The 13,422-nt window shown below is 32.0% G+C and overlaps 1 protein-coding gene across 1 annotated transcript; it reads right to left on the reverse strand.

The window, feature by feature from the left end:
* Window positions 1-9,848: 9,848 nt before the first annotated feature.
* On the reverse strand, window positions 9,849-12,976 carry LOC108811963 (ATP-dependent 6-phosphofructokinase 5, chloroplastic). The gene is made up of 12 exons (XM_018584090.2): window positions 12,499-12,976; window positions 12,061-12,222; window positions 11,863-11,974; window positions 11,676-11,771; window positions 11,490-11,591; window positions 11,326-11,400; window positions 11,082-11,222; window positions 10,878-10,994; window positions 10,690-10,794; window positions 10,523-10,603; window positions 10,295-10,423; window positions 9,849-10,191 (listed from the first exon to the last, which is right to left on the reverse strand). The coding sequence occupies exons 1-12, from the start codon at window positions 12,834-12,836 to the stop codon at window positions 10,024-10,026; spliced, it is 1,626 nt and encodes a 541-aa protein (XP_018439592.1). The 5' UTR covers window positions 12,837-12,976; the 3' UTR covers window positions 9,849-10,023.
* Between the last annotated feature and the right edge of the window lie 446 nt (window positions 12,977-13,422).

Raw genomic sequence — 13,422 nt, forward strand, 5'->3', positions numbered from 1 at the left:
TTGCTACATAAGAACAAATATATAAGAAAATAAATACAAATATAATCTAATTTTTATGAATTTTTATTCAATGCGACCCTAAATTATTTACTGCTATGGTTACTGCATTTGAAAATGAGAATATTATAAACGGGTTAATGACCTAATAATTTGTATTAAACGTGTTGTTCACCAATCGGATTCATATTTTGTGGAATGTATGTGAATTGTAAACAAAAAAATGTTATTTTATTTTTTACTGAAATTAACTAATTTTTATTTTATAAAGATTGATACATGTTTTGCTTTTCTATTACATCTACATATTTAATCATATTCATTTTTAATAGTAGATTGATTAGTAATAATAACTCAATATAATTTGATGCATTTTGATTTTGGATAGATGTGAAAATTATAAAAATATCAAACAATGTAATAGATACTTTTTAAAAATTTGCATTAACAGAAAAATCTGAGAAGAAAATATTCCTTTTAAAAATGTTTATCTTTGCAATAGATATTCTTTTGATTTGATATGATCAAGGTGACATATTTTTTTTTTGATCGAAAAGGTGACCAATTTGTTAAAGTTTTTATTTTTACTGGTTTGACGAAATTGTGTAATTGGTTTAAAGGAGAATTGCATGTTTTGGGGATTGGAGAAGGGAAAGCCATCAGGCCTCAGGGGCCCTGAAAAGGTCTTAATGGGACCACTTTTTTGTTTTGACTATGCGACCGGTCAATATCTCTTCTTTCTCCCTGTCCTCGTGCTCAGAATAAAAATACTGACAATAATCTCTGAGCGTGAGAAACCTACGGAATCTACTGCTTCTCTTCTGTTAATTTTATTATATTTACATGTATATATGTAATCCGCTCAGTATTTTGTATTCATATTTTTTTTTGTCAACGTATTTTGCATTCATATACTCTCTACGTTTTATAATATATGATATTTTGGTTTAATATAAAAAGATATAAAAAATATTTTTAAACACTTTTAAGGATATAATTTTAAATCCCTTCAACCAATTATGAAAATAGTGTAGAATCAAATTGGTTGAACATTTCTAATAAAATTAAAATTAATTTCAAAATTTCAGAACATTTTATATTTTACAACAATATGAACCTTTTAGAATATAATATAGTTTGAAATAGAAGGAGTATTTTCTTGCAGCTTAATTGGATACTTCTTTAATTCAGGTTAAACCCGTTTATTCCAAAATGGCTATTATTTGGCTAATCTGCATTTGGACTAAGGTTTGGACAGTTTGGACAGTTAATATGTTTGTCCGATAAAAGACATGACAATATGTTCTTTTTTTTTTCGTCAGCAGCATAATAGATTTATATAAACTCTATAAATCAAATCTGAGGATCTGCATCAAGACGATTGCTTTTTTACACTGCGTGGTAGACTATCTATCTATATATTCTACATCCATGATACATGGATGATCTCCATGTCTTCGAATTTTCATTGATGAGTGAAGCCACTGTAAGGTTAGGATAAAGGCTGTATTGATTTTTATTTGTTGGTCTTGGACGAGTAAATGAGAGTCAAAGATCATTCCATACTGAAATAGATGATCATGATCCCACCTTTTTGATTAGTTTTTTGGTAACCATAGATCTAGTTGAAACAATACTTCATCATCCATAGGATGAAGAGTACGAACTGGTTCCAGGGGTGAAACATTCCTAAAATACCGACTTTTGAAAACCCGAGAAAATAAAGTTTGTGGTTTCTCTATTAACCTTCAAAATTGCTTTCCGAACATAGTTGTATTAAAGTCCGTGAGATCTTTAAAACCTAAACCTTCTTCTTCCTTAGGACAACATAGTTTTTCCTATGATTGCCAATGCATGCCTCTAAAATTACCTTTTGGATTCCACCAAAATTGTGCCACTGTTCGTGAGTTTTTTTATTATTGTTTTTAGTATGCGAAAGCAGGACATTACATGGTTTGGTAAAACCGTAGCTACCGATTTGATAATCACTTTCTTTTTTCCTTTGGTAAAGAATTGAAAGTCCATCAATTAACCATATTATCTAAACGCTCTTGAATAAATCCAAAGACTTGGATTTTGGGTCCTTCCAGATTTTCAGAGATTCCTAAGTAAGATCCCATTCCATCTAGATTTTGTATTCCTAAGATGTCCCGTAACTCCTGCCGAATTAGTTCTTCAATCTTGTGTCCAAATTGAATCGAAGATTTATCAAATTTATCTGCTGAGTCGATACTCTTTCATAATCTTTTAAAATCCTGAAAAATCATATGACATTCCTTTTTCTGCTTTACAAAAAAAAAATAGATTTTCATCTGCGTAGAGCAGATGTGAGATAGCGGGGCAGGCCCTTACAATCTTCATGCCTGTTAATTGTTTTCTCCGTTCGGCCTTTTTAATATTTGCCATCGAAGTACACAATAATATCTGAAATTCTCATTGTCTTAGAAAAGTATATGTTTTATTTTATTGGTTGTTTTATTTAGTCCATCTTAACCATTTCAAATATAAGTAATAAATGGGGTTTCTATGTTAAAAAGACTACTACATTTTAGTTATGAAAAAACTATTAGAAGTTAATAATTTCATCGAACAAGACTACGTACTGGACCAACCAAAGTAGTTGGTTAGTTTAAATTTCCACACAAAAAATGTTTGCGAGATTCTCCTCCCAACGCATGATTCTGTTGAAGAGAGTATTGATAGATACACTCTATAATTGGCATACACCTATAATTGGCGACAACATATTTATATGATCAAATACTATGGACTAGGGTCAGTCCGCCCTACGGGCGGGATAACAAATTCAAAATTATATAAAATATCATTAGTTATAATGGATATTTTAAAATTTACCATATAGTACTTTAAACTATGTGGATCTTGGTCTTAATATTTCATAAAATATCTCCAAGTGTTTGCCCATATTTTATAAAACCTCCACTAATTTATATAGTTTTGATAATTCATAGATTCTCCCTAGCCAACTGGTTCGGGGTTGTTAGATTATATTTTTTATTTAGTGTATGTTTTGTTTATTTATGTAAAATGTATATATAGAGAAACATAGATTCTGTATAAGCCTTGATAAGTTTGTATATCAATACTTCAGTTTTGACGGAGATTTCTATAGAGGAATTTCTATATATCATTTGAAAAGTGATTTTTCCATATATTGTTTACAATTATTTTCGCATAAATAATATGACATAGTTACTAAAATTGATGACATAACTTATTCTTTAATATGACATTGACAATAATTACATTTAATATTAATTTATAATTTTGGGAATTTTTAAAATATGGTAATAATTCATATATTACATATAATTTATATTTTTGAATTTTTTAGAATATGGTAATAACTCATAAATCATCATTAAATATATATATATATATATATATATATATAAATATATATATTCAAATATTTCATTACAAATTTTGAAATATCATTTAATTATATATTTAAAATTATTCAATTTTATCACTAAGTTTTTTGAAAATTTATACAACTTTTTTTAGAAAATTATAAAATTTTAATCTAAAATCATTAGTTTCTTATATATTTAAAAATTTTACAAATATTGTTTAATTTTAATTTTTGATAATTATACAATTTTTTTACAAATTTATTTAATATATTTAGAAAAATCTATCTAAGATTATAATTTTAAATATATACATGCATATTCTTAAATATAATTTATATTTAAAAAATTATTTGTATATTAATTTTTATGTTTAATTAAATCAAATTTATATTAAATATTGATAAGAAAAAGAAAAATTACAATATTAATAAAAAAAAATTAAAACATAATTTATATTTTTCTTTAACCAAATAAATGAATTAACTAATGGTGAAGTGTGTGAGGTAAGGCTGGTGGACACATCTTCCTGCTGGAGCTTTATAAGTTCTCCTCTTATAATTTTGCCAGAGGGATTTTTGGGGTTTGAAGAAAAAAATGTGACCTTACGTATCCTCTTCTATGGAGATACCTAAGTGATCCAAACAAAACTCAGAATAATATAAGGAACCACGACTGGATTAGTTATAAACATGGTCTGCATGGTTGAAAAACCCTGCTTTGCGACTAAGCTCATGATTCCACTTTCGGATAAGTTGTTTCCAGCTGTTCTGACGATATATTCCATTGGATATTGCCCAGCTTTATTGTCAGGGATACTTCAAAAACAATAAGATAGAAAAGTAAGAGCTACATCCCTCCCCTAGAAAAGTCATTAAAGAGAATAACTTAGTGATGGGTCATGTTTAAAAGCAAGTCCTCACGGTATTACACTATTACTGGTGCATTAGCAATCTCGGGATGAGCTAGCAACACTGCTTCTAACCTAACCAAATTTATAAGTTCTAAAAGATCAAACACATGTTCATTATATATTTTTTGTTTGTTACCTGATAATCATTGCGGTAGATAAAAGAAAAGAAAAAAGCATTACAGTAGATAAAAGAAAAAAAAAGCATTGCAGTAGATTAGCTCCTTTAATCTATCAAGTATCAACAACAAAGACAAAACCTTCACTGTCAATGTAACACAAAACTCCAGTCTCAACCATCCTTCTGAATCAATAGTAAAAGCAGTAGCTTCTTCGTTCTTGAAATAACCTTTAAAAACAACTCAACACAGTGTTATATCAACACCAAACACAAAAGAATCACCTTTTCAAGAAGAAACAAACACCTTTCATCACGGTAGGACTCTGGAACCAGAGCTCGCCATGCCAGTCTGATCAACCCCCTAGACACGACCCGTATCCGGATCCACAATCTTAGCCTCCACATCTGGAGAAAACAAACCAGAGGATTCTTACCTCTCAGACTCTTCTTCAATTAAAATAGAAGCAATTATAGCCGCCGGCTCAGTCAAGCCATAGCCTTGTAGAACTATAAAATTATTGTATGTATCAACAAACATTTTTAATTGATTTCACTCATAGAACATTACTGTATGTCTCATCAAAATGGGTTGAATCACTGAACCGTATCAACAAAGGAGAGTCTGAAAGTCTAAATTCTGATTACACCTAGTGACATCAAAGCCGCTCAAAGAGAACATAGAACCCACCCCTTCAAGTGTCGCTGGTAGGTGGGAAGACGGTTCACGGGCATGAGCGTCGCCTGAAAACGTTTTAAAACGGAAGAACACAATTTAAAACTGGATTCAAAATATATCACAAAGAGGAAATAAATAATATCGAAATCATAATTCTATTAAACATGAATCTAAAGGTTATGTGTTCAAATCTATGATGAACATGAATTTGAAAAACGGAATCACCTTAGAATCCAGAAGAAGCATATATATTCCCATGATTTCTGGTTTCCCAAAACCAGAAAAGCAGCACCTCCACGGTGGATGAGCAACGTCCATATTTGAGATCGCCGGAAGAATAACAACACTACTATCAGGATCTCAAGAAAACAAAGGGATATATATATATATATATATTTGAATAGGTCGTCAGGATGATTTCAAGAGAACAGGGTTCTGGCCTATTTATACAGAGATTTCCCCACCGCCTTGCAAAAGCTAAACATGCAATAAATGGAGATCGTGGATGATGGGAATCAATGAAGACTTTAAGAAGATGAATGTGTAATCGGTGGAAATCAGGATTTGCGGAAGAAAGAGGAATCGAAACCCTAAAATTGGAGTTTCATTGCGATGGCGGAGAAGAACAATGGTTCAACCACTGAAGCAGAAAACGACGTGTTTAATTTATTGGACTTCTCAAAGCTTCATCCTAAAAGCCCGTGTAACACATTAGTGCCCAAACGAAAGGTGATGAGGAATAAATGGAACGGTGCGTTTAGCACCAGGCAGACACGTGTCAAAACGATGGACACCGAATTTCTGACGTGGACGCTTATGTGTCGCCTGGAGAGAAAAAACCATCTTTTATAGTAATAGATAGTACTGAGCATTAATTCTAGGTTTCTATATACTCATGATTTTTCACTGATATATTTCTCTACATTAAATTTACAGCTATCATTTTCAATTTCTACCCAATGATATTTGTTAAACTATTGCCTGAGTATCTACATAATGGCACAGAGCGATGAGGATCATAAAAAATTCAAATTATCCATCTGTTAACTTTTTTGGACTAATTCCAAACTAAACAGCGATGAGGATTCACTGAAACTGGTAGGATGCGTCTATCAATAGCTCGCGCATGTAGATTTAGTAAAAGCATGAACATTGATTTTTTCATTAAGAACATATAACGCTTTGGTCTCCTTTAATCTAATGTATATATTATAAAGTGTTCTGAGTATTTTTCTTCTTTTTTCTCTAACACAAAGTGTAAGTGCCTACTTAAACACACATAATATATTACATATCTTTATTTAGAATTTCGAATCAAATGAGCATATTTTTCTTTATGATTAATTCCAATAACGGAATCGAATCTAGTTTTGACATCGTGGTTTCAGACACAACTTTTAACTTTAGTGTTCGGAATAAATATATATAAAAGCTCTAATGGATGTAAGTAAGTGCAGGCGGCATGCCTGGTCATTTTCCTTATTACAAAAGTAACTAGCTATTTAATCTTAGTATTTTTGGATTTTGTTTAACACTCTCAAACACATATAAGACACTGTACCTTTTGCTAATCATTATTTACTATTGAATTTTCGTCAGCTTATATTATGGAAATGGAATCCATGATAACTTATTATGCTTGCTTTAAAAGAAAATACAGGATAAGATAATAAATTACACGTTTAAGCCATAAGGCCTTTATATCATTTTATTATTATGTAACCTCCTTATCAACTTTTGATCAGCACACTTGCAGATTTAACTCATTCTTTTTTCCTCCGAAAGATTTTACTGATTAGAACAACTGATTTGAGATCAAAGCCAGCGAGATTCGAGACTCAGGAGCTCAGGTCTCCTGGAGACAAAAGCCGGCGGAAATAATGATTTGTTATTCCGCAAAGTGAAAAAAAATGTATAATGAAGATAAAGGTTAAAGAAAATAACAGGTGTTAAAATGTAAAAAGTGAAACGAATGGGGTAGTAGGACTTTAGGAGTGCATGTTGAGGAAGTGATAATAACTGATAAATGTGGTGGGGGGAGGACCTGTCAAACTTACTGCAAGCTTCACAGGTTTTCCACCTTCTCTTTACTCTTTAGTCCTCATTTTCTTGCTTCTCTCCCTTTGTCTTGCTCAGTTTGTCCTTATTTCTAGTTTTCTTTTGTAATTTCAAAAGTGATATTAAGAAAGACAGATTTAGATCCAGATCATATTCATCATAGGAAAAATATGACAATATTAAGAAGAGGAAAACAATTATAAATTGTATCAAATGTTTAGTCTCCCATATACAAATGACCAGATGCTGTAATCTATCAAGTTCTACTATCACCGCTCTGTTATATAGGGTCCACAATTTTATAAATGATTTTTTTTCCATCTAAAACTTCTTTTGTTTAATATAGTCTATCAAAGACGATAATAAAAAATAATCTTTGATAGACTATATTGCATCAAAAAAGTCAAAACAAAATTATAAAAAAGTATCTATGCCATTAAAATATGATTTGAGACATACAACTTCAAGAGAAATTATGATGAAATCTTAATCTGCATTGAAATCATGTTAGATTTTTCTTTTGTAATTTCAAAAGTGATATTAAGAAAGACAGATTTAGATCCAGATCATATTCATCATAGGAAAAATATGACAATATTAAGAAGAGGAAAACAATTATAAATTGTATCAAATATTTAGTCTCCCATATACAAATGACCAGATGCTGTAATCTATCAAGTTCTACTATCACCGCTCTGTTATATAGGGTCCACAATTTTATAAACGATTTTTTTTCCATCTAAAACTTCTTTTGTTTAATATAGTCTATCAAAGACGATAATAAAAAATAATCTTTGATAGACTATATTGCATCAAAAAAGTCAAAACAAAATTATAAAAAAGTATCTAAGCCATTAAAATATGATTTGAGACATACAACTTCAAGAGAAATTATGATGAAATCTTAATCTGCATTGAAATCATGTTAGATTTTTCAATATGTTGATACCTAATAATCTTGTTTCGTGCTTTTTAACAATCAAATTAATTTTCCGCATCACAACGGGTTGTAATCATGTTTATTGCCTAAACAATAAAGTTTTCAGTGTAAAGACATGTATTTTCTTTGCATAGATATGTTCTGGAAAAAATCCCATTCAAAGAGTTTTCTATGGAACCTGTCAATCAACCTGCAATAACCACTACGACAAAGATCAGAGCACAAAGATTATATTTCCAATTACAAGAGCTGGATTAAAACAAAAATATCCCCAATTTTTTTTAAAAAGACCGTTAGAAATGAAACCATAATACTAAAAAAACCAAAAAAGATTATTAGAAGAAAAATGTCAGCACCGGTGCTACAAAATCCACCGGCGCGGACACACAAAAAAATTGGAAATTAATTCTAATATTAGAATCTCGAAGCAAAAAACAAACAAACAAAGAGACCAATTGCCAAATTAATTCAGGTGGAAACTAATTGATCATAGAAGCTAAAGAACACATTTTAGACTATCTCCAATTTTTCTCTATTTTTCTTCTAAAATAAGATAAACTTTAATATAGAATAGAGTTTACTTCAATGTATACATTTATAATATGATTCCTCTCATTTTAGATGGAAATATATGTAATTGTTATTCTTTCTCTGAGTATAGAGGTTTAGTATTTCCTTATATTATTTTTTGAAAATAGAAAAATTATATTATGGAAATATACATAATACATTAAAGACAATTCATCTTTATAATATAATTTCTCTGTCTTAAAATAAAATATAAAAATAAAAATAGAGGTGGCTGGAGATACTCCTAAATACTACTCCCTCCGTTTCGATTTAATTGTCGTTGTAGGGAAAAATTTTCGTTTCAAAATAAATATCGTTTTAGAGTTTCAATGCAAAATTTATTTAAAAGTTTCTCCATTTTATTTTTCTATTGGTTGAAATATAGTTAGGGTATTGTGTTTTTATTTTGGAAAGGTACAAAATCATATGTTTTCTTAATCCGTGTGCATAAACATAGAACGATAAATAAAATGAAACGGAGGGAGTACAAAATAATTTAGATGATCTTAATTTGAAGTAGTGAAAACTTGGACATGGATTCATGAGAGCAAGTTCGACGAAGAACAAAATAACAATTAGAAAGAAAAAAAAAGAAGAAAAAGTGATCTTCAGTGATGATGAACACATATTAACTCTACAAGTTTGGTAAATGATCGAATTAAACTGATGCGTTGAATGATTCAGAATCTTTGCTACCAAGTTAAAAAAATATATGATTCTGATACATCAAAATAAGGAACCAAGAATGCTGTTAATACATTTCACTGTGGTCTGCTGAATGATTGAACTATTGAAGTTGTTTTGGGGCATATAAACTAATGAAACAACCATTTTATATTAAGAGAATATAATGTTTTGTACCAGTAAATATAACTTTTATGCCTCAAATTAAAATTTACAAATGTGAAAGTATATAACTTGGTAGGTTTGCTGCTCAGTTTCTCTCTTCTCAGAGATACTCATGTGATCCACTCAGGAAGAGGCCAAAAGTACCAAAAAGAAAATCAATTAAACACATACAAGAAAAGTTGAACAAAAGTAGATTTCGTGAACCTTTGAGGTGGAAGGATCAGACTTGATAAATTGAACACTCAGAACCGCAAGCTGAGAGATAGTGAACGTTGAAAGCTTTGAAAAGTCACAAGATCTTAGAGGTTAGTGTTCGTTGCATAGTGAACAGATTCAGGAGAAACAAGTTGAAGGAAGAGACAAAGAACAGCTGAATCAAACAAAAAGTGGTCCACGGTAATGAAATACAGTTTCTTATTTTTTTTAGAACTATAATGATGAGGAACCAAGAATGATGTATATACATATTTCGAGGCTTTCTTTTATTTGATACGTTTCAGAGTGAATAATAATAATAATAAACCTTCTTTAGATGAAATCTGGTTGACCCGTTGATGTCAAGCAACGATGCCACATTCGGCTATTGGGATCGACTGACTTTGGGTACGCAATTACTTCAGGGATTGGCAAATACGCGTAATGAGTGTTGATTATGCCTACTGTGATTCCACTGTATCCAGCAAATGCACCATGAACCTGTTTTTTTTTTTTTAAATAAGAACAGAAGCTCTTTAACAAACGTAATAGACTTCAGAATGATTACAACTTTTCTAAGCAATGAGAGAGTGACGTGACTTACAGCGTTTTGTCCAAGAACGGTGCAGAGGATACCATCTGAGGCATTTGCACGGACGGCTCGAATCATGTATGTTGGATCAATGTACTTGACATCTACTGCCATACTTTCTTCTTTAAAATACTTTTTCGTCTATACCAAAACACACACAACAAGTATAAATCTACCTCATAACTATACTCTTTATATAAGATATATCAATCAATCTTTTAGTTATAAGTGTGACTAAACCTCTTGTTGAATGTGCACACCGAAATCACCAAGTATTGTGTTACCAGATGCATCTTTTGCATTAGTTTTCTCTAAGAGATTCTGCAAACAAAAACGGCCCAAGATGTTAACTAAAACATTATTTTTTCAAGTGGAGAAAAAAACAAAGCTTCTTATATAGCTTTTACCTGTCCAGCTCCTTCTGCTACACAGATCACAGCGGAGCCTTTTGTTTCGATAAGGTACTTCAAGTGCTTCAGTACACCATTAGGTCCATGAAGATTGAAAGGTACCTTTGAGTGAAGGAGAACAAAAACTCATCAAACATGTTTTTTGGAAAATGAAAAATTATAGCAAATAAAAACAAAACAAGTACCTCAGGAATCAAACAGATGTCGACTTGTCCGCTTGCTAAAGAGGCTTGCATGGCAATGAAACCACTGTTACGACCCATCAGTTTTACAATGCCAATGCCATGATAAGCACTATGTGCCTAAATACAAAAAAGACCATATAGAAAATGGTTTTAAGTACTTTAAGGTAAAAAGAGACATAACAGTGAGAGAGCTAGTTAGGTTACCTCAATGTAGGCAGAGTTTATCGCGCGTTGTGCTTCTTCAACAGCAGTATCAAACCCAAACGTCTTATCCATGTGCAATATATCATTGTCAATGGTTTTAGGCACACCAACAACAGCTACCTTCATCTTTCTTTTGCGGCACTATTAAGAATTTTTTTTAAAAAAAAGCAAAGAGAGAAATGGTAAACCATCTATATCTTCACAAGAAGAACATATAGTTTGTAGTGTTTTTTTAAGTAGCAACCTCATTGTGTATAGCATTGGCTCCAGCATGAGTCCCGTTTCCACCAAGCACGAAAAGCATGTTGATTCCTCTCTCCTAAGTAAATTTTAATTTTACAGAATTTCAAAACTATGTGATCTCAGAAAGGTTCCCTTAAGGACTTGGAAACCAAGTGATATATATACCTCCATGCTGTCAACAATTTCGCTGACACTGGGACCTCCACGTGAAACTCCAAGCAAGCTTCCTCCAGATAGATGAATGTTCTGTACCACTTTCCTTGATAACTGAAGAAGATTAAAAGAGCAAAACATTAAAAAGGAGAGAAAAGATTCCAAGTTCAAAAAAAAGAGGGAGAATCAAACTTATACCGGCATTTCGGTTAGATCTTTATCAGAGAAGCCTTTATAACCAAAAGGTATCCCAACAATGTTCTTAACACCATATATCTCAAGCGTGATAACAATCTGCAAAAAATGTATCAAACACTTCAACACACTATTTTTCTCTCTATATATAATCATGCCAAATCTATTTCAGAGAATAAATAAAACTGACATGTCTGATGACATCGTTGAGACCAGGACAAAGCCCACCACAAGTGATGATGGCAGCCTTCACTAGCTCCGGTCTGAAATATATCTTCTCCCTCGGCCCAGCACGGTGAATCCTAATCATCCACAACAAAAAAAACCACAAAGAAACTCTAATTTTCTAAACCCAAAAATCAAAAAAGAAAAAAAAAAGAGAGATTACCATTGCTGAACCCAAGAACAGTCAGAATCAATGCACTCAGCTCCAGCAGAAGTTGGGGAAGAGTAACTAATAACCTTGAGAAGGACTCTATCATTGTTATTAATGTATCCATGCCATTCTTCATCTGATGGGTACCCTCCCACAAAATCTTCCGTCGGAGACCTAATCAATCCCAAAAAAAAATAAAAATTATTGATCATAGAAGCATGCAAGAAGATATCGCGGGTAAACAGATGAATAAATGCGATAAATAAATAAACGACACAGAGATTTAACGTGGTTCACCAATTCAACCAATTCAGCTACGTGTCTATAGATTATAAATAGATTAGAAGAGCACAAAGATATATATAGGACACATCACCAAGTGTTCTAAAAATCGGTTTAAGCACGTGTCTATACACCAATTCTCTATAAAAACAGCCTATTAACGCTAACCTCATCTTGAGACAAAACGTTGAACGGATGGCTTGAGCATCAGGGAAGACGTCAGTGATGTGAGGAATGCTGAATCTTTCCTCGAACTCTCTCTCGTACTTTGTTTTCCAATCCGGATCGCTGAGATCGATCGAAGAAGCCGAGCTTTTGCTGCCGTGTTCAACCGCGGAAGCTCGAGTGAGAGAGCTGCGAGAAGAGATCAGCGAGAGATTCGCCGGAGATCTCGGTTTCCGGAGGAGGAGTAACGAGCTGAGACCGTGAGACCTGACGAGAGCGGAGCTGTTGTTACTGTGAGGAATCGAGAGGGTGGAGGTGATCGCCTGAGAAAGAGTTTCCATGGCGGCGGCGAAGAAACTGAGGTAACCGTACCGATCGGATCTTTGTTTTTTTTCTTTTGTCTTCAGTCAACTAATGAGTGGAGAGGGATGTTTTTGACTAAAAACCCTTTGAGACTAACGAAGAAGTACAAAACAGACGGATCTTAAGATTCTCTTCCCTAATAACTTTTGTCTGCGATTCTTTTCTTTTTTTTTTCTTTTTTCAAGTAAAATTGTAAAATCTCCATTATTGTAAGGTGTTCTTGTTTTTCCACTAAAAGTTTTTTATTTTGTGAAAAAGTCCATTTATATTCTTCCTGTTTAATGATATTAGATTATTCTTAGCTAGAAGTGTGGAGATTTTAAAGTTTTATTGCTTTCAAAAACATTATCAGAAAAATAAATTAAATAAAATTCATTCAGTGGTAGAAAATTGGAATGTATTTGGTTAATATGTATTAAGTGAACTACGTGTGGTCGGGTGGTGTACGGTGTCGTAAGTATTTTTAAAAGACCTGGATTCGAATCCACTCTATTCAGATTTACCCATCTATATGGTCAGGCGATAGGAGTTTTAATTTCCCTTGCGAGAAATTGGATCTGACTG

This window comes from Raphanus sativus, chromosome 6 (genome assembly GCF_000801105.2).
Source record: "Raphanus sativus cultivar WK10039 chromosome 6, ASM80110v3, whole genome shotgun sequence".
NCBI classification, from domain to species: Eukaryota; Viridiplantae; Streptophyta; class Magnoliopsida; order Brassicales; family Brassicaceae; genus Raphanus; species Raphanus sativus.

Bases quoted from the DNA above. Each gene is read 5' to 3' on its own strand.
- LOC108811963 (XM_018584090.2), bottom strand. From the start codon at position 12,836: ATGGAAACTCTTTCTCAGGCGATCACCTCCACCCTCTCGATTCCTCAC. The intron at 11,223-11,325 runs GTTGCTACTTAA...AATTCTTAATAG, and splicing joins CCAATGCTATACACAATGAG to TGCCGCAAAAGAAAGATGAA. The intron at 10,424-10,522 runs GTTTAGTCACAC...GTTTTGGTATAG, and splicing joins GTGTGCACATTCAACAAGAG to ACGAAAAAGTATTTTAAAGA.